Source organism: Danio rerio, chromosome 20 (assembly GCF_052040795.2).
Source record: "Danio rerio strain M-AB ecotype USA chromosome 20, GRCz13ab, whole genome shotgun sequence".
NCBI lineage: Eukaryota > Metazoa > Chordata > Actinopteri > Cypriniformes > Danionidae > Danio > Danio rerio.
Window position 1 is genome coordinate 52,340,001 of NC_141040.1, and position 20,000 is coordinate 52,360,000.

Consider the following 20,000-nt stretch of genomic DNA (forward strand, 5'->3'; position numbering starts at 1 on the left):
GCCTGTGTGAATTGTAGCCTCAGTTTCCTGTTCTTAGCCAACAGGAGGGGCACTCGGTGTGGTCTTTTGCTGCTGTAGCCCATCCGCCTCAAGGTTGGATGTGTTGTGTGTTCAGAGATGATCTTCTGCAGATCTCAGTTGTAACAAGTGCTTTTTTGAGTTACTGTTGACTTTCTATCAGCTGGAACTAGTCTGGCTATTCTCCTCTATCCTCTGGCATCAACAAGGCATTTGCGCCCACAGAACTGCCGCTTACTGGATATTTTCACTTTTTCGGACCATTCTCTGTAAACCCTAGAGATGGTTGAGTGTGAAAAGCCCAGTACATCAGCAGTTTCTGAAATACTCAGACCAGCCTGACCACTTGGCCATGGCTACATGCCTATATGCATTGAATTGCTGTCATGTGATTGGCTGATTAGAAATTTGCACGACCTAGCAGGTGTACCTAATAAAATGGCCGGTTAGTGCATATAACAATTAAAAAAATATATTTACATATATATTTAATTAATAAATAAATAAAAATAAATATTTACATATATATTTTCTATGCAAGTGTGTGAATCACATACATCATAAATGTATATAATACACACACATAAATACATTATGTTAAAATAAACCTATTTTGGATGCAAATAATGTGATTAATCTTTGCCCTGCACTATTCATTTTCAAAGGAAATCCATCAAAAAAAACTTAAGCCACACCCATTTTTAATACTAAATTCTTATATGATTGCATTTTAAATTTAATCAGGGACAAAGCACATTTATAGTACATATTGTGCAAAATGCACCAAATTAATTCTGAATTAACACTGAATCATGTTCAATGGGAAAACTCATGCACAGCATGGATGTAGGCATGCACACATACCTGTAGATCCTGAACTGCTCCTTTTCGTCTGAAGACCAGGAGGCGTACTCTTCATCTGTGGGAAACTGGGCTTTATGAAGCAGAACGTCAACGAGCTGGAAATACACCGGCCTGTAGACCTGCAGATACACGGCCTGCTTCTCTGCCTCAAACGACATGATGTCATCCTGAAACACACCCACAAACAGCAGCAATTCAACACTGAACCACTGATAAAGCAGAGGTCAATGCAGCCAGACTGTCAGTATCATGCAGATATTTAAATGAATCAATAATTGAAATGGATTTGAGTACTTTTTGTTTTGCAACAGTGTAACTACAATAGAAAAGAAACTGATGGCAGGTACAGTTGAAACCAGAAGTTTACATACACTGTATAAAATGGCATACATAACCATTTAAAAAAAGTCAGATGTACTTTTTCTCTTTTAGGTAAGGTAGGATTATCACATTTGTTTCTGTTCTGCTTAATAGCAGAATAATGAGTGAGAGATTTTTTGAGAAAATGTTATAACTTTTCTTGAAAGTCAAGTTTACATACAATAAGATTATTCTGCCTCTGAAAAAGCTCAGATGATGGTGTCCAGGTTTTGGAAGTTTCTGATTGGCTAATTGACAACATTTGAGTTCATTGGAGGCACTACTGTAGAATAGTATTTAAGGAAAACCTCAAACACACTGCTTCCTTGTGTGACAACATGCAAAAAAGCCAGATCACAACTTGCTAAATTACACTGGGAAAGAGACTGATTTTTGGAGACATGTCCTGTGGTCTGATGGAACTAAGATTGAACTGTTTGGCCATAATGACCAGAGTTACATTTGGAGGACAAAGGGGAAAGCTTTCAAGCCTAGGAACACCATCATAACTGTGAAGTATGGGGGCGGCAGCATCATGTTGTGGGGCTGTTTTGCTGCAGAAGGGACTGGTCCACTTCACAGCATAGGTGGCATCATGAAGAAAGAACATTATGTAGAAATACTGAAGCAACATCTCAAGACATCAGCCAGGAAATTAAAACTTGGCCACAAATGGGTCTTACAAACAGACTATGAGCATAAGCATACTGCCAAATTAGTTAAAATGTGCTTTAAGGACAACAGAGTGAATGTTTTGGAGTGGCCATCACAAAGCCCTGATCTCAATCCTATAAAAATTTGTGGGCAGAGTTGAAAAAGCTTGTGTGAGCAAGACAGCCAACAAATCTGACTGAGTTACACCAATTCTGTCAGGAGGAATGGGCCAAAAATCCTGCAAACTATTGTGAGAAGCTTGTGAAAGGATACCCAAAATATTTGACCAAAGATATACAGTTTAAAAGCAAAGCTAAAAAAATACCAATGAAATATTTGTAAACTTTTGACTGTCTAGAAATTCATAAAAAAAATTCTCAAAAAAATTCTCTCGGTATTCTGTCATGTAGCAAATGTAAATCATTTAGGTAATCCTAACCGACCTAAAATAGTAAATGTTTAGTATGATTTACCATCAGACATTTTTTTAAAAATGTATTTTTTTTAGAGTGTTTTTTTTTTAGAGTGTCTAGTTTCAACTGTGTTGAATAGCTTAAGCAAACTCTGAAATGTATTTGAAATCATTTGATATAACAATAACAATAATAATAATAATAATAATAATAACAATAATAATAATATTAATAATAATAATAATAATAATAAATCATCGAAAATAAACTGTATTATAAAATTCAAAAAGTGAAATTACACACAACACACAATAAAACAAAATCATGTGTGCTAATAAATTATTAACTTTTGACTATTACAGCTAAGAGTAATATTTAACTTACATTTTATAGCAAAACACCAACATTTATATGAAAAAAAAACTTTTTTGAAATCATTTGATGAACTAATAATAATACTAATAAATAATAGTTATTAATGAAATAAAATCCTGTTAAAAAGGATTCAAAAAGTGAAATTACAAACAATAAAAGTTGAAATCATGTGTGTTATTAACTCAATAAATTATTATTGTAACTAAAAGTAATATATACCAACACAAAAACATACATTTTATAGGAAAACATCAACATTATCAGCCAATATTCTTTGAATTAAAATTATATATATCAACCTAGAAGCATATATAATAATAATAAGACAAAAATCTGTGCAATCATGAAAGGTTTGTATTCAGAGGTTTATATGTTATTGTCAATATTTCGTTTCTCCTATTTTAATTTCATTGTCGTTGCAAAATATATGTAATAGGGTTGGGTCGATAGACGATGCCATCATCCATCGCTGATGGACAATAGACAACATGATGCTGAGCCGCCATCACGATCCTAGAATGTAACGTCAATCATCCAATGTATTTATGACGATTAAAATATGTACGTTAAATATAAAACTAACTATAAATAAACTAAATTCACCTTTAAACATAAAAAATGAAATATGTCTCTAACAGACTGGTAACGTTCAAGGACAAAAGCGAAGGACATTTATGAATATTCAAGACATGACACACACACAGCGGTAAACACAGCACAGGTGGAGATTCAGATACTGTGTGAAGGACAGTTCAATGTCTAACAGAGACTCTCCATCAATGCTGCACACACACGGACACACACACGGACACACACACGGACACACACACACACACGCACACGCACGCACGCATGCACACAATATGACATTTTGTTGAGCCTTACAATAACTATATTTCTTGTAATATAAAGGTTTCCTTTCTTTAAATTATTCATTCATGTAATAATTATACATACTTAAATAAAGTTTACGCAAAAAAAATAATGTCAAGGTGCAAAAATGTAGACTTTAAAAGAGATGTTTAGATTCTTATTGGCTGTCTTATTACTCATTTCCCTCTCTCGTCTTGACTCACGTCGTTAGTATTTCTATTCAGTTCTTTGCTCGAGGCAATCACATTGCTTTAAGGCCGTACTCACAGTATGCTATCCAAACCTTGCCCAGGCCCCTTTCCCGGATCGTTTGAGAAGTGTGAGTGCACTGAATTGGGCACGGTGAACTTGGCCAGCTCTGGCCCGGTTGGAAGAGGTGTGCCTGAGCACGGTTCACTTGGGCTTTGGCGCGGTACGCTTGTGTGTGAGTGCAAATTGCGCCTAAGCCCGAAACTGAAAGCGAGACGTGACTTTAAGGGGCTGTTTCATATGGATTTATTAATCATTCTTACAGTTCAGTGAACGCAAACTGTCGTAGATTATTAAATACGAAAACCCCTCACTGCACGACAGCTGCGGGCCTTCAGCAGACCTCCTCATTTCGGTTGCACGAGGACTTTATGATTGTTTATGAGCGTCAAAAGCGGCTGATCTGTTAAGTGAAATATTTGACTGCATGTCACTGCATAGCAAACGAAAGAACTAAAGAAATCTCCACATGTCAATATCATCTGTGCAATATCAGACACCACCCATGAAAACACAGCACAGTTATTATTGTTAACTAATAATAGAGTCGGTAAATTAAAATCAGAGAAATCCTCTTGCGTTTTTGTTTTTGCTGTAACGAAAAAATACCGAACAGTGACACCACTGTGTCGTGTCGAACCCAACCGTGATTTTCGTGAACCGTTACACCCATAATAAATACATTTATATGTTCATTCTTTTTCTAAAAACCTAAATATAAAACACTTTCAAGGATTTAAATGGGTCATGAGAGTCTTGTGAAAATGTTCCATATATTGCAGCTCTCAGTGATCTAGATCAGGGGTGGCCAACCCTGTTCCGGGAGAGCCACCTTCCTGCAGATTTCAGTAGCAACCCATATCAAACACACCTGCCTGTAATTATCACGAGGTGTTCAGGTCCTAATTAGTTGGTTCAGGTGTGTTTGATATGGGCTGCAACTGAAATCTGCGAGAGGTGGCTCTCCGGGAACAGGGTTGGCCAGCCCTGATATAGATCATGCGTTGACTATTATCTCATTTTCAATATATAGTGCAGCCCTACATCACTTGTACTCGTTCTAGAAGTGGTTTCTCTCAGATTTTTGTGACTGTAGGTCTCTCTTACCTGCAGTGTGTACCAGAAGGTGAGTGTGAGAGAGCTGGTGGTCTCGTTGACAGGGTAGTGTCCCGGGATGCCAGTGCAGAACATGATCATATTCACCAGTGCCAGGAAACTCTGCCAGTGCTCCACCTGCTCCAGCAGAGCTCTGAGAGAAGAGGAAGAGGAGAAGAACACACCTTCAGCACAACACTCGACTCACCATACAAACCTACATTTATTTTTTTTAATGCACCACTAGCAGGGCTCGCTAAATTTTTAAATCACTGGTACTCTTCAGTTTTTGGTAGCCCGAATATAAATTTAAGCGGCCCATAAGCTGCCCCATGTTTAAATGAAAGGAGAAAATGGGATCTATTGTGTTGCTGACGTCAAACGTGCTGCATCTCTGTCTGTCAGTGTGCCAGAGCTCTGACGCAAAAAGCTGAAATTTCAGCAAAACTGCCCGTAGGTGTAACACGCCTGACCGAAATCAAGTTTGAGTCTTCGAGTGGGACGCGCCTCAGATAGAATCATCTGCTCATTCGGCTCAAGAACATCCACAGAGACCAGCGGCTTTCAAAACGAAGATCTCACCATAATTACCAGATGCTCACACAAACACACACACGGCTCTATCATACACTCTGCTCAATGAGACATCAGGCACGCCGCACATGTTTTATTGCTAGTTTAAAGGCTAATTTATACTTCTGCGACAAGCGCACGCGTATGCTACGGCGCAGCCTACACGTTGACGCACAGCCCTACGCTGTGGCCGACGCTGACGTGCACCTCTCAAAAAATGTAAATACACGTCGCAACGAAGCGTAGCGCAAGCTCTGTGATTGGTCGGCTTGGTATCGCTGACGAGTCTGGGCGGGACCGAGAGCTTGATGGAGCGATTGTTTACAAGTGTGGAGTCCCGTGAAGGAGCTCCGGATGGAAAGTTTTGTTTTGTGTTTACCTCATAGTTAAAGTTGTTGGACGTCTGCCGGTTCCTGCCACAAAATGAGCAAGTTTGAGCCACTTGTACATCCAGGAAGCGTTCAGAAAGAACAAAACACAGACGAAGAAACTCGCCACAGAAGAATGTTAACACCTTACTGCCAACTAGCGTTTCGGAAGTGTTAATGCAGACCAACAGAGACAGCGCGCAGAAGTATAAATGCACAGCTACGCGCGTTGCATGCGCCATTAGTTACAGCGGTCACTTGACGCAGAAGTATAAACAAGGCTTTACCTTAACCCCCTGGGGTTGAAGACTGCGTATACACGTTCTGATAAGTTTTTACCTCATTGAGCTGAAATAAATCTAAATTGCACTTTCAGTTTTGATCGTACAGATAAGATCAACACATCAATCGAATCTGTTAGGTGTCTACTTTTAAATGTGTACACTCACAACAAAAACAAATGTGTGTGCTTTTGCAAAACAAGGATAATAAACAGTGTAGGCATTCTGTCTTTTCTCTCTCCGTGAACTGTTGTTAGAAACGCATCAGTAAAATACGCTGAAACTCCAGAGATGAGACACATATGTTTATAAAGCTTGAAGTGTCTACTTTTAAACGCAGCTATGCATGTTGAAAACAAATATCGTTTGATAAAGTAATCAGTATGAAACCAACGCTATGTCTAGTTTCTCAGTCTGAGCTCATTAGAGTTAATGCGACCACGCCCACAAGGCTTTGATATTACAAATAGCCTGCATGAGGAGCGCGCAACAGTAGACAGTGTCAGGAAAACACGTCATTAAAATGAACTGAAACTCAGCAAATACTCGACAAAGAAACATGCGAGATGTTTCTAAAGAAAGCTTGATATGTCTACTTTTGCATTAACCAATTCAAGTCGAAAACAACACAAATGTCAGTGCATGTCATCACTTCTCCAGAGCTCCAAAACACCCTCAGACCCCAGAGGTTTAAAACCTTGAAATCATGACCACACTAACTGTGTAAAACACTGACTTGTCAAATCAAAATGTAATTTATATATCAATCTTTGCAAAAATTGATTTTAATGCCCCCCAAAAAATACAAATCAAATTTTCTCATTAATTATCATGTGAATCCAAACCTATTAGAGTTTCTTTTTGTTGACAGAAATGAAGAAAATCTGAAGTATGTTGAAAGAAAGTAGCCATTGACATTCCTTCATTCATTCATTTTCCTTCGGCTTAGTCTCTATTTCAGAGGTCACCACAGCGGAATGAACCGCCAACTATTCCAGCATATGCTTTTACGCAGCAAATGCCCATTCCAGTCGCAACCCAGTACTGGGAAACACCCATACACACTCCTTTACACAGACACACTCATACACTACGGCCAATTTAGCTTATTCAATTCACCTAAAGCGCATGTGTTTGGATGTGGGGGAAAAAACGGAGCACCTGGAGGAAACCCACGCCAACACGGGGAGAACATGCTAACTCCACTCAGAAATGCCGACTGGCCCAGCCGGGACTCAAGCCAGGGACCATCTGGCTGTGAGGCGACAGTACTAAACACTGAGCCACCATGCCGCCCCAGTGACATTCATAGTTGAATAAAATAACACGATTAACACTATGGAAGTCAATAGATCCCAGTTTTGTGCTCAACAGAAGAAAGAAACCTAAAAAAAAGGTTTGAAACAAGTAGAGAATGAGTAAATGTTTTAAGCAATCCTTTCTGCGCTAAGAAGCTTAATTCCTTTTATTTTAAATATATTAATAAATTATTTTTTTAAATATTATAAATAAATGATTTTATAATATTCTGTTTATAATTAATAAGACTAAAGTCACAGCATTATATACAATACAAAAAATATATATTTTTACCTTCACATAGTATTTTTATCATCTAATGTGTGTGTGTGTTGTACCTTGAGTGATTTTCTCCCAGAGAGACGGCGATTCGACAGATGCCGTGTGACGTCTCCATGTCTCCATTCTGAACGGCGTCTCGTAACTGTTCCTGCAGCTGAAGCACCTGCGGCACCAACTTTAGGAGTGTGTTCACATACCTAAAACACACACACATATGCACAAATGGGGTTCACGATGTTTGTTTCGTAATGAACATAAATACAAAGTTCTGTCGTAAAACTCTGATAGGCTGATGATAGGTCACCTAATCTGCTCCTGCATCAACTTAATTGCACAGGGGATTGGTTGCTGTCGCCTCAACAGATTTCTCCTCAACATTTTAAATGCTCAGTGTGTTGCTTTACGCTGCAATGTTGCGGCACATTTTTCTAAAACCACCCCAGCTCCACCTGTTTTTTGGTTTGCTAACAGGGTTAGCTGTATATTATGTTTGCAGCAGCAGTTAGTTATGCTCTAAGACTGCATGTCTGTGAATATACTGGCAGTAGCAGGTCTCAGAACTTTCTCTGCCATAATAGTAAAGGCTGCAGCAGCAAAATAACAGATCTATTCCACAAAGACCAAACACATCAACAATCAGTATTAAGAAAGTTCCTGTGATGTGGAAAACATCATGTCTGGTTCCGGTACCCAAGAAGGCGCGACCTAGTGTTCCATCAGACTACAGGCCAGTAGCACTTACTTCACACAGTATTAAGGTCTTTGAGAGGCTGGTCCTGGGCACTCTCCGCCCCCTAGTGAGGTCAGCGCAAGATTCTCTTCAGTTCGCTTACCAGGCCAAGATTGGAGTGGAAGACGCTATCATTTACCTGTTACATCGTGCCTACAGCCATCTTGACAAACCGAGTGCATCCCTGAGGATTACATTTTTCGATTTTACCAGTGCCTTTAACACTATTCAGCCAGCCCGGCTAGGGAGCAAACTGTCTGCTATGCAGGTTCATGCTCCCTTAGTTGCGTGGATTATGGACTATCTGACTGATAGGCCACAGTACGTACGGCTACAGGGGAATAAGTCCGATACGGTACTGTGTAGCACTGGAGCACCGCAGGGAACTGTTTTGTCACCGTTTCTCTTCACACTGTATACATCTGACTTCCAATATAACACAGAGGGCTGTCACCTGCAAAAATTTTCAGATGATTCAGCAATAGTCGGATGTATTAAGGGGGATGACGACTTGGAATACAGGATGGCTGTGGACAGTTTTGTGGACTGGTGTGAGCTGAATCAGTTGCAGCTTAATATCCAAAAGACCAAAGAACTGGTGGTGGACTTGCGAAGATCACGACGATCTCCAGTTACTCCCTTGTCCATTAGAGGGGTGGATGTGGAGATTGTTCAGGAGATTGTTCCATAATACCATATACAGTTAAAGTAAAAATTATTCGCACACTTCTGAATTTTTTTTCTTCTTTTTTTTTTCATTTTCCAAATGATGTTTAACAGAGCAAGGGATTTTTCACATTATTTCCTGTAATTTTTTTTTCTTCTGAAGAAAGTCTTAATTGTTTTATTTTGGCTAGAATCACTTAGCGGTATGATACATGAATGTGCCCCACGCAGGTTTTTGCATCAATTTGATTTTTCAACACATTTGTAAACAACATAGATTCAACAACTAATTTCTAATAACTAATTTCTTTTGTCTTTGCCCTGATGACAGTACGTCATATTTTTCAAGACACTAGTAGGTTAATTAGGCAAAGCATTGAACAAGTGATTATTCAGTAGCCAATCAAACAAAAAATATTGTATATGTATATATAAACGTGTGTGTGTACACACACACACACACACACACACACACGTATTACATTTTTACAGTACAATTTATTTATATATAAAAAGAAATATATATATATACATATATATATATATATATATATACATATATATATATATATATATATATATACATATATATGTAAATATATATATATACATATATATATATGTATATATATAAATATGTATATATATATGTGTGTGTATATAAATATGTATATATATTTGTGTGTATATAAATATGTATATATATATGTGTGTGTGTGTGTATATATATATATATATATATATATATATATATATATATATATATATATATATATATATATATATATATATATATATATATATATATACACACACACACACACACACACACACACACACATATATATATACAGATTTATATATATATATATATATATATATAAAAAAATTTTATGTATAGACAAAATAACTTACTAAGATAAAAATTGAAAGTTGTGGATAAATTGAACAGCGATGAGATTGATCTATTTTTATCCCAGCTCTAATATTATTCAAATAAGTTTTATATTTTAAATTTTAAAATGTACAGTTTTTATTAGAAAAAAACTAAATAAAAAAAATATATAATAATGATAACAACAATAAAAGAATTACAGGATCAAGAACCTGCCATTTTACATTAACAAGCAGCAAGCCAATATTACAATTGTTATTGGTAATATTGTTTGAGAAACCATATTTTAAAATTGGCAAGTATCTAATTATTTTACCCGTGAGGAAAAAAAAAACATCAGACATTATAAACAAAAAATTGTCAACACTGTTACACTGGGAAATTTGAAAGAGAAAAAAAAAACAAAAACAAAGAGTATTTTCATATTTTATATTCATATTTACAGACAGCAACACTTGTATATAAACGAGTTTAGGATTAACCTTAACTCAAACACCATATGATCACAATACCTACAGCTGATCCACAGTCATCAACAATATCTATAACAATCAACCTCGACTTCCAATACCTGCCAATAAATAACACTAATATAGTACACGAAAGGCTCTGACTTCCTGTGATGGTGCTCTTTTGAACATCCCAAAGTCCATTGGGTCATTTAGAGATAAACACATTCCCGTAATCTGAATGATGTGTACTATACATATGTGCAGAATGTACAGTTTCTCTTCTCTTCAAATCAACATGCTCGCCTTCATTTGTCTACAGCTGTTAGATCATTCCCACATCAACTTCTGTCATGTTCCTCCGTCCTGAGCTTCTGGAACAATCTGTCCTCTCGCTCTCTCTCTCTCTCTCTCTCTCTCTCTCTCTCTCTCTCTCTCTCTAATCTTCAATTCAGTGTCAGGAGCAGAAAGGACACACGAGTGCAAATGTTAATGATGTATGGACAAAGAGAAAGTCTGAACGCCGGCTCATTACTGGCTCGGTGCTCCACAGACGATCACAGCTCAGTGGCTTTAAAAGTTCCCTAATAAAGCAAATGACACAAAGGGAAATCTGCAGCATCACACCCTTAAATAAAACCTATGAGATCTTTTTATTCTGTAGCTAAAATTCTAATATTAAAATACTAGATGATACAAATCAACAAGCAATCTAACAGTAAGGTCCAACCCCAATTCTGTTTTTACCCCTTCCTCTTCTCCTTGGCCCTTGAAACAGAGTGTGAAGGGGAAGGGAATTCAAATTTTACCCCTAAGAAATGGGACAGCACTACAACACCTGCACACGTCATCATATGTCATCGCGACCTCTTACTTCATATGAGATTGACAATGGCGAGTGCTACGGTTGCGTATTATTTGGTATTTATCTTCAGGAAATTACCGAAGGCAACAATATTTGACTTTTGTCAGACAGGAAAGGGTGCTGTGGGATTACTACACAGGCGATATTATTGTGGCTTATAGATTTTGCAGTTTTATTTTAGCACTTTTTTAAAAGCAAGACGGTAAAAGACGCTTATGAATGTATTAAAACCAGGGCTTCACATTACCACCCGCATGAACATGATTATGATCAATTATAGATGTTTCCCAGTTCAGTAGATCTCTTTTTCCACGGTTAATGTGTTTCTGCAGTATTTAAGGGAAAAAGCAACTGCCAAGTGCACATTAAACCACACAAAAGGATTGCATGTTCTTTTAAAAGGCCATATATCATGGAAAACACTATTTTTCTTGCCCTTTAAAAAAAAAAAAAGATATTGATGCACCGTGTAAGCACAAGAGCAGGTCCAAAATCCAAATTGGCAGCATTTAAGAGGCACTGCAGTCGGTTCCAAACGGCAGGGAGCAACCTTATGCTGAACTAGATTCAGTCCAAATTTGAATGCAATACTGTATGGATCCTTCACAGATGATGTAACCGCAGGACGCGTGGTGCTGAAAACATTATTTATGATGGATGACTCAACATTTGATTGAATCCTGAAAGTATTTGCTTTAATCGATTTATGTAAACACACAGATGACAAAGTTTATTGGAATCAATGAGTCGAGTCAAAGTCCACTCACCATTAATGTATTATTAAATATTAAATGTCTTCTGGCTGGCATTTTGTAGCGTTAAAATAACGCAAAGTCGGTTCAGCAAAAGTGATGAACATGATATTTTCTGGGAAAGAAATTTCAAGGGAAAAAAAAAAAAAAAAAATATATATATATATATATATATATATATATATAAAGATGAATTAAACTGTAATATATGGATGGATGGATGGATGGATGGATGGATGGATGGATAAACAAATAATTATAGCACAAATACATCGTTTATTGTAGCTTTTTCATTCATCGAATCTTAAAGAAAAGCACCATTATTTCCAGGAAAATATTATGCTGTGCAACTGTTTTAAACTATGATATTTGGAAATATTCCTTTAACAGAAAATCAGCATATTAAAAAGGCTGATAACCAACATATTAAAATAAAATTATTTATTTAAATATGAATGATCACAGGACCCTAAAGATGTGAGTAATGATGCTGAAAATTCAGCTTGGTCATTGCACAATAATAAAGAAAAAAATAATAATTACAATATTAAACATTATTAATACAATTTTAAATTAATTTTATTTGAATAATTATAAACATTTTCCTTTTTTTAAACTGCATTTGCTACTTATTTTTTAAAAATATTTTTAAAATGTTTTAAAATTAAATTTAATATCAATAATATCTTTAATATAACAATATCTGTTAAAACTAATTTTTACAAGCCTCTGGAAGAACTGATGCAAAAAATTAAGTTGTGTAGTTACACAATTAAATATAATAATTACAAAAATAATAATAATTACAATATTAAACAAACATTATCAAAATATATGAATATAATAATAATTATAAACCATTTTTTTCCTTTTTTTATCTGCATTTTCTATTTTTTTAAATTCCATTAAGACAATTCGACATTTACAAAATGTTCAATTCCACAAAAAGCTAGACTGGTTATGCACAAATTTGTATATTGTCATATGAATACACATTTCAAATGTGCACAAAGATGTTTTATTGTAAAAGCTAACTGATAGAGGACACAGCATGCTAAAATAAATCAATAATAACTGTTAAAAACTCATTTTTACAAGCTTCAGGCAGTAATGATGCTGAAAATTCAGTTTTGTGGTTGCACAAAATAAATAATTACATTATTAAACTATCAAAATATTTTAATATATTTAAATTAAATTAATAATTATAAACTATTTTTCTTTCCTTTTTTAAACATTTTATATTTTTAAAAATTTTATCAAGACAAGTCAACATATCAAAAATGTCAATTTTGCCACAAAAATTGCCACAACAGGTTACAGTAGATATGTACAAATCCGTACATTCATTCACCTATTTTATTTTCGGCTTAGTCCCTTTATTTATCAGGGGTTGCCAGAGCGGATTGAACCGCCAACTTATGCAGCATATGTTTTACGCAGTGGATGCCCTTCCAGCTACAACCCAGTACTGGGAAACAGCCATACACTCTTACTTTCACACTCATACACTATGGCCAATTTAGCTTATCCAGTTCCCCTACAGCGCATGTCTATGGACTGTGGCTGAAACTGGAGCACCTAGAGAAAACCCACACCAACACGAGGAGAACATGCAAACTCCACAAAGAAATGCCAACTGGCCCAGCCAGGGACTTGAATCAGCAACCTTCTAGATGTGAGGTGACAGTGCTAACTACTGAGCCACAAATTAGTATATTTTCATATGAATATGCATTTAAAATTGAAAGACAAAGATAAAAGGACACAGCGTGCTAAAATAAAACAATAATATCCCTTTAAAAACTACATTTTCAACACCTTGTCAATTCCTCATGACCCACGCTATATAGAGAGCATATGATTAAAGTGTGTGCTGTGTGACCTTGTCTTTCCTGGATTAATTGATCTAATGGCTGGCAGGGTTGTAGCTCTGGCGACTGCATTTATTTATGAGTTCTGGTTTTAAGATGCTTTCACTAGACCAGGATCTAAATAAATAAATAATCACATCAGTGACAGCTCCGTCAAGGTCAAGAAGGCCTTCCAACACCATCAGGAAAATGCATGCAGTCTGCCAATGCTGGTCACAGCACACCTGTTAGTGTTAAGGCTGATTTATATTTCAGCGTCGAGTTATCAGCGTGACCAACGGCGCCTGCCTTGAGTGTTGCCGTGCATTTACACTTCTGCTTGTTTTTTCTAAATTCTACAAGTATTGTAGTATCTGGCTGCAGAGTTACATTTGCATCTTCAGGCTTGCACGCTCAGGCACCCACGCTTCCTATGCAAGTGAAGTTATTTACAATCGACACCTGCACCTGTCACGACATTTGAAATCAACACAAATAAACCAATGGTAAGTTTCCAGTTCGTTTGCGTTGCCAGTGACGACGTCAAATAATTCCAAGTAGCCTACTTAAGCTGTACAACATGACAGCCCAGCCCAGCCCCATTTCATAGGTCCTACAAACATAATATTGAGATCGACTCGTTTGACTAGTTTAACGGAAAGAAAGCGACACAGATGATGAGTAACAGTAGTGCAGAGCTGTTGTAATGTCGAAATCGACTCATTAAAGATACGTTTCGACTCGTTTAACGGAAAGAAAGTGACACAGATGATGAGTAACAGTAGTGCAGAGCTGTTGTAATGTCGAAATCGACTCATTAAAGATACGTTTCGACTCGTTTAACGGAAAGAAAGTGACACAGATGATGAGTAACATTAGTGCAGAGCTGTTGTAATGTCGAGATCGACTCGTTAAGGGAACGTCTCGACTCGTTAAACGGAAAGAAAGCGACACAGATGATGAGTAACAGTAGTGCAGAGCTGTTGTAATGTCGAAATCGACTCATTAAAGATACGTTTCGACTCGTTTAACGGAAAGAAAGTGACACAGATGATGAGTAACATTAGTGCAGAGCTGTTGTAATGTTGAGATCGACTCGTTAAAGATACGTTTTGACTCGTTAAACGGAAAGAAAGTGACACAGATGATGAGTAACAGTAGTGCAGAGCTGTTGTAATGTTGAGATCGACTCGTTAAAGATACGTTTTGACTCGTTAAACGGAAAGAAAGTGACACAGATGATGAGTAACAGTAGTGCAGAGCTGTTGTAATGTTGAGATCGACTCGTTAAAGATACGTTTTGACTCGTTAAACGGAAAGAAAGCGACACAGATGATGAGTAACATTAGTGCAGAGCTGTTGTAATGTTGAGATCGACTCGTTAAAGATACGTTTTGACTCGTTAAACGGAAAGAAAGCGACACAGATGATGAGTAACAGTAGTGCAGAGCTGTTGTAATGTTGAGATCGACTCGTTAAAGATACGTTTTGATTCGTTAAACGGAAAGAAAGTGACACAGATGATGAGTAACAGTAGTGCAGAGCTGTTGTAATGTTGAGATCGACTCGTTAAAGATACGTTTTGACTCGTTAAACGGAAAGAAAGCGACACAGATGATGAGTAACAGTAGTGCAGAGCTGTTGTAATGTTGAGATCGACTCGTTAAAGATACGTTTCGACTCGTTAAACGGAAAGAAAGCGACACAGATGATGAGTAACAGTAGTGCAGAGCTGTTGTAATGTTGAGATCGACTCGTTAAAGATACGTTTTGACTCGTTTAACGGAAAGAAAGCGACACAGATGATGAGTAACATTAGTGCAGAGCTGTTTTAATGTCGAGATCGACTCGTTAAAGGAACGTCTCGACTCGCCTAAAAGAAAGAAAGCGACACAGATGATGAGTAACATTAGTGCAGAGCTGATGTAATGTCGAGATCGACTCGTTAAGGGAACGTCTCGACTCGCCTAACGGAAAGAAAGCGACACAGATGATGAGTAACAGTAGTGCAGAGCTGATGTAATGTCGAGATCGACTCGTTAAGGGAACGTCTCGACTCGCCTAACGGAAAGAAAGCGACACAGATGATGATTAACATTAGTGCAACGCTGTTGTAAGGCAAGCATTTGTGGTTCGTTACGATCTGTTTACGTAACTATAGCAACTGTGGGTCCCGTCGCCGTAGGTTGCCAGAAACCACAGTGAAACGCTTAGAAAAAAAGGGCACTTGAGTAAGGCTGACAGGTAAGAAGTTTGTTGCAACAATACTAATGAAATCCATTACCTCAGAGACTTTTCCGTCTCAGGGACACCCACATGTTAAATTACCGAAGGACTTTCATGCAAGCGGACACAGGTGGCGATTGCAAATGACGTCACTTGCAGAGGAAGAGTGGTTGCCTGAGCATGCAAGTCTGGAGGTGCAAGTGCAAATCTGCAGCCAGACTCTATTGAGAATAAAAGTAGTTTTTATTTTTTTTAAACCATTTTAAAGTGAATATTTATAGCCCTCTTAAGATTTTTTTTTCAATTGTCTACAGAACAACCATCAGTATAGTAATTACTAGACTAGTTAGCCTACTTAATCTAGTTAAGCCTTTAAATGTCACTGTGCTGAAATACTAGTATGCTGAAAAATATCTAATCAAATTATGTGCTGTCATCATGGCAAAGATAAAAGAAATCAGTTATTAGCAATGAGTTATTAAAACTATTATGTTGTGAAAAAATCTTTCCGTTAAACAGAAATTGGGGAGGAAATATACAGGGAGGCTAATAATTCTGACTTCAACTGTGTATATTATCCTGTCTCCTCTGTGCGTCCTCATTTAGGTGATCTCTCAGAATGACAAATTTGAGTGTATGGACTGATCAGAGCACAGATTCATGGCGTCACCTCAAACGCTCCTGTGTGCAGTGTTTTTACGGCATCAGACGCTCTTCTGCCTCTCTGTGTAATTACCCTCAAACACCAGGAGACAGATGAAATGGGTTGCCTGGCAACAGAATGCATTTGGTCCAATGGCATCCTCCCGAGAGGCTTGATTGTAATGCGTTCAAACAGTGCGAGGAGCTGGAGACATACAGCCAGAAAGAAAAGGACAGAGGTGAAAAGAACTCAAATCAATGGAGAATCGATGACGCACTGAAAATAAAACGTATTCATTTAATTTACACATTTTTGGTAAGTGGTGGCAAACAATTTAAGTAGGCTGAATTTAAACATTTGATTTCAAACATTACATTGTTTAAATACAGCCACAATTGAAGTCATAATTATTCGCACTGCTGTGATTTCTTTTTATCTTTTTCAAATATTTCCCAAATGATGTTTAACAGAGCAAGGCAATTTTTCACAGTATTTCCTATAATATTTTTTATTATTTGTTTTATTTTGGCTAGAATAAAAGCAGTTTTAAATGTTTTAAAGCCATTTTGAGGTCAATATTATTAACCCCCTTCTGTAATATTTGTATTAGATTGTCAAGAGAACAAACAGGCCCGTAGCTAGGGGGGGTCCGGGTGGTTGTAAAGACCCACCCCTCATTGACAAAGGTACAAAATTTGCCCCATACATGAGCTCATTGCGATTTTGACTGCTTTGCCATTATACATTTTGAAAATAACCCATCGAAAGTAACGCATCGCCAATGCTAACTATTATTTTCCAACATCTGGCTGTGCAAGTAAGTATAAGAATCTGACGTAAGTGAGGTCATCTTTCATACTTACCTACTGTATTGTTGATAAATATAGAAAGCATTTTACAAGTAGCTTTTTTCTAAATCTTGGAGTCTATAGAAACAAAAAATGACCATTAAAGAGGTGTGAAGCACCAAAATTATTGGGGTTTGAATTCGGGAGCTGACAAGGCCAAAATAAAAAAAACTAAAATCTTTAACTTAAACTTCTTTAACCTGATCAAAAATAAAAGAAAAGAAAGTACAGTTCACTACCCACATACCCACCCAAACACAAAGCAAGTGACCAAAAACAAGATGGCTGCCAAGGAAGTTGCGTCATGGCTTTTAAAACACTGTAGGCCAATAAGGAACAAGCAAGCTGGAAGTGGCCAATTAGATATGCTCTAGGCAAAGCAGGAAACAGATGAGACAAGACAAACAAAGGTTGTAACAGCGGTCCATAATAACAATTTATTTAAATACTATTTTGGCTATTGTTGTTAACCATGAATTTTCAAAGATACTTTTTTTTATTCAAAAGGCCAAATTCTGACTGGGGAAATTTTTATGTACTGGTCAGTTTGTTATTTGCCTAATAAAGGACAATAGACTACAGCTTTAAATTTCCTATTCCTATTTGTTTGCTTGTTTGTTTGCTTTTTAAATATGATGTGATAATTTGTATTTAAATTTTTTTTTTTCATATTTCTTCTATAAATCTTTTTTTTTTTTCATTGTATAACCTTTAAGAGCAGGTTGACAAGTTATAGTATGAAATAAATAAAAAATGATGTGATCATTTGTATTTAAAAAGATTTCTTTAATCTAAATCTTTAGGAAATATATTTGGTACATCAAAAAGTGTGGTAATAATGACCATCTGACAAGCTAATTCAGCTAAAACTAGTGCTTAAACTGTCACTAAAGAGCAGTATTTACATGTCATAATTAAACAAAAAATGAGGCAAGTAATTGCAAACAGGCTCACTTTTTGAGGAAAAAAAAAAAAAAGAACCATCGCTTTCCCTGTGCTGGCTACGGGCCTGACAAACCACTATTACCCTATAACCCTAACTGGCCTAATTAACCTAAACTGTAAAACCCCAATAGTTAAGGCAATTCAAACGGTTTAAGAAAACCGATTGCAACAAATCATTTAATTTAGGGATGCACGATATATCGGCGGCCATATCGATATCGGCTGATAAATGCTATTTTTAAAATTATCGTTATCAATCCGATGTCTAAATTAGGCTGGTATCTTTAAGCCGATAAATTACGTAATTGTACAGAACTGTCTGCCTCGCACATGCATGGGCGGAATTTGTTTAGACTTGTCCAGTGCACTATAATGGAGCTTTCTTCACACTGTTTTTTCCTTCAAAGTCCGTCCTTTCTTCACGTGGTATTGCTGTGCGTTACTAACTCAGTAAGTAGCTATGTTCATTGTGTATTTTCCTTCAAATCACCTCAGGAAAAAATATTACATGTGTAAACGTAACAGCAGCGATGCACACATGCTAAACAACTTGAGTTGTTTGTAATCTAATATGATTAGTTGTTATTATCAACACGTTGCTTGCCATATGTTGCTGATGTAAGATTGTATTCAGTTTGATCGGTTATTCATATTGATTATAGCGAGCCCTAGAGCTGCACGATTCTGGCTAAAATTAGAATAGCGATTTTTTTGCTTAAAATAAAGATCATAATTCTCTCATGATTCTGTAGATATAAAATAAAGCTTAATATGAGATTATAGTTTTTTTTCTCAAACATATGGTAAAACGACATTAATATTATGTGTAGGTCTACTGGTTTCTATACATAATTGTATTCTACTTATAATAATTCTGATGTTGAATTATGTTTGAGATATAGGCCTATGCTTGCTATCTGTCATTGAGAACATTATTAGACCATTTAATTCACTGGTAAAATCAAGATTATATAGGTTAGAGTAGTTATACTGACACTGTAAACATTTATTTTTATGCATAACTCTGTATTCGCTATGAAAGAAAAAACTTGTCGCGATCATAACTCTAAAATGCGATATGATTATTGAAATGACGTGCACGCTTCACTGCTAAGTGTGGTTCATACTTCGCGCACGACTCTCAAACGATCACTCTGTGCCACAAACTGAATATTATTTACAACTTTATTACCAGCTATAAAATATGATTGGCAGAATCGTAGAAATCCTAGATTAAGGTCGTCTAGGGGGTCGAATCGAGATTGTGATCTTTTTTCGATTAATTGTGCAGCTCTAGCAAGCGCGCATGAGGGCGGTCACCACGCACACACACACACACACACACACACACACCTGGGCAAGGTTCGGAGAGCATAGTGTGAGCAGGCCCTAAAACTCTTTTCAAATGAGTAGAATTAACTTTC

General features: G+C 36.7%; 1 protein-coding gene across 6 annotated transcripts in view; it reads right to left on the reverse strand.

Annotated features, from left to right (window-relative positions):
* Positions 1-20,000, reverse strand: part of ipo13b (importin 13b) — a 122,689-nt gene that overhangs the window by 66,737 nt on the left and 35,952 nt on the right. For all 6 annotated transcript variants that reach the window (XR_015518914.1, XR_015518912.1, XR_015518913.1 and 3 more), the window contains 3 exons: positions 7,761-7,901; positions 4,914-5,055; positions 883-1,049 (listed from right to left, as the gene is read on the reverse strand). Coding sequence is in view for 3 of the 6 variants with exons in the window: in XM_087298730.1 (XP_087154856.1) it covers positions 883-1,049; positions 4,914-5,055; positions 7,761-7,901 (450 nt within the window). In the remaining 3 variants the exon portion in view is untranslated. The remainder of the gene's footprint in view (positions 1-882; positions 1,050-4,913; positions 5,056-7,760; positions 7,902-20,000) is intronic.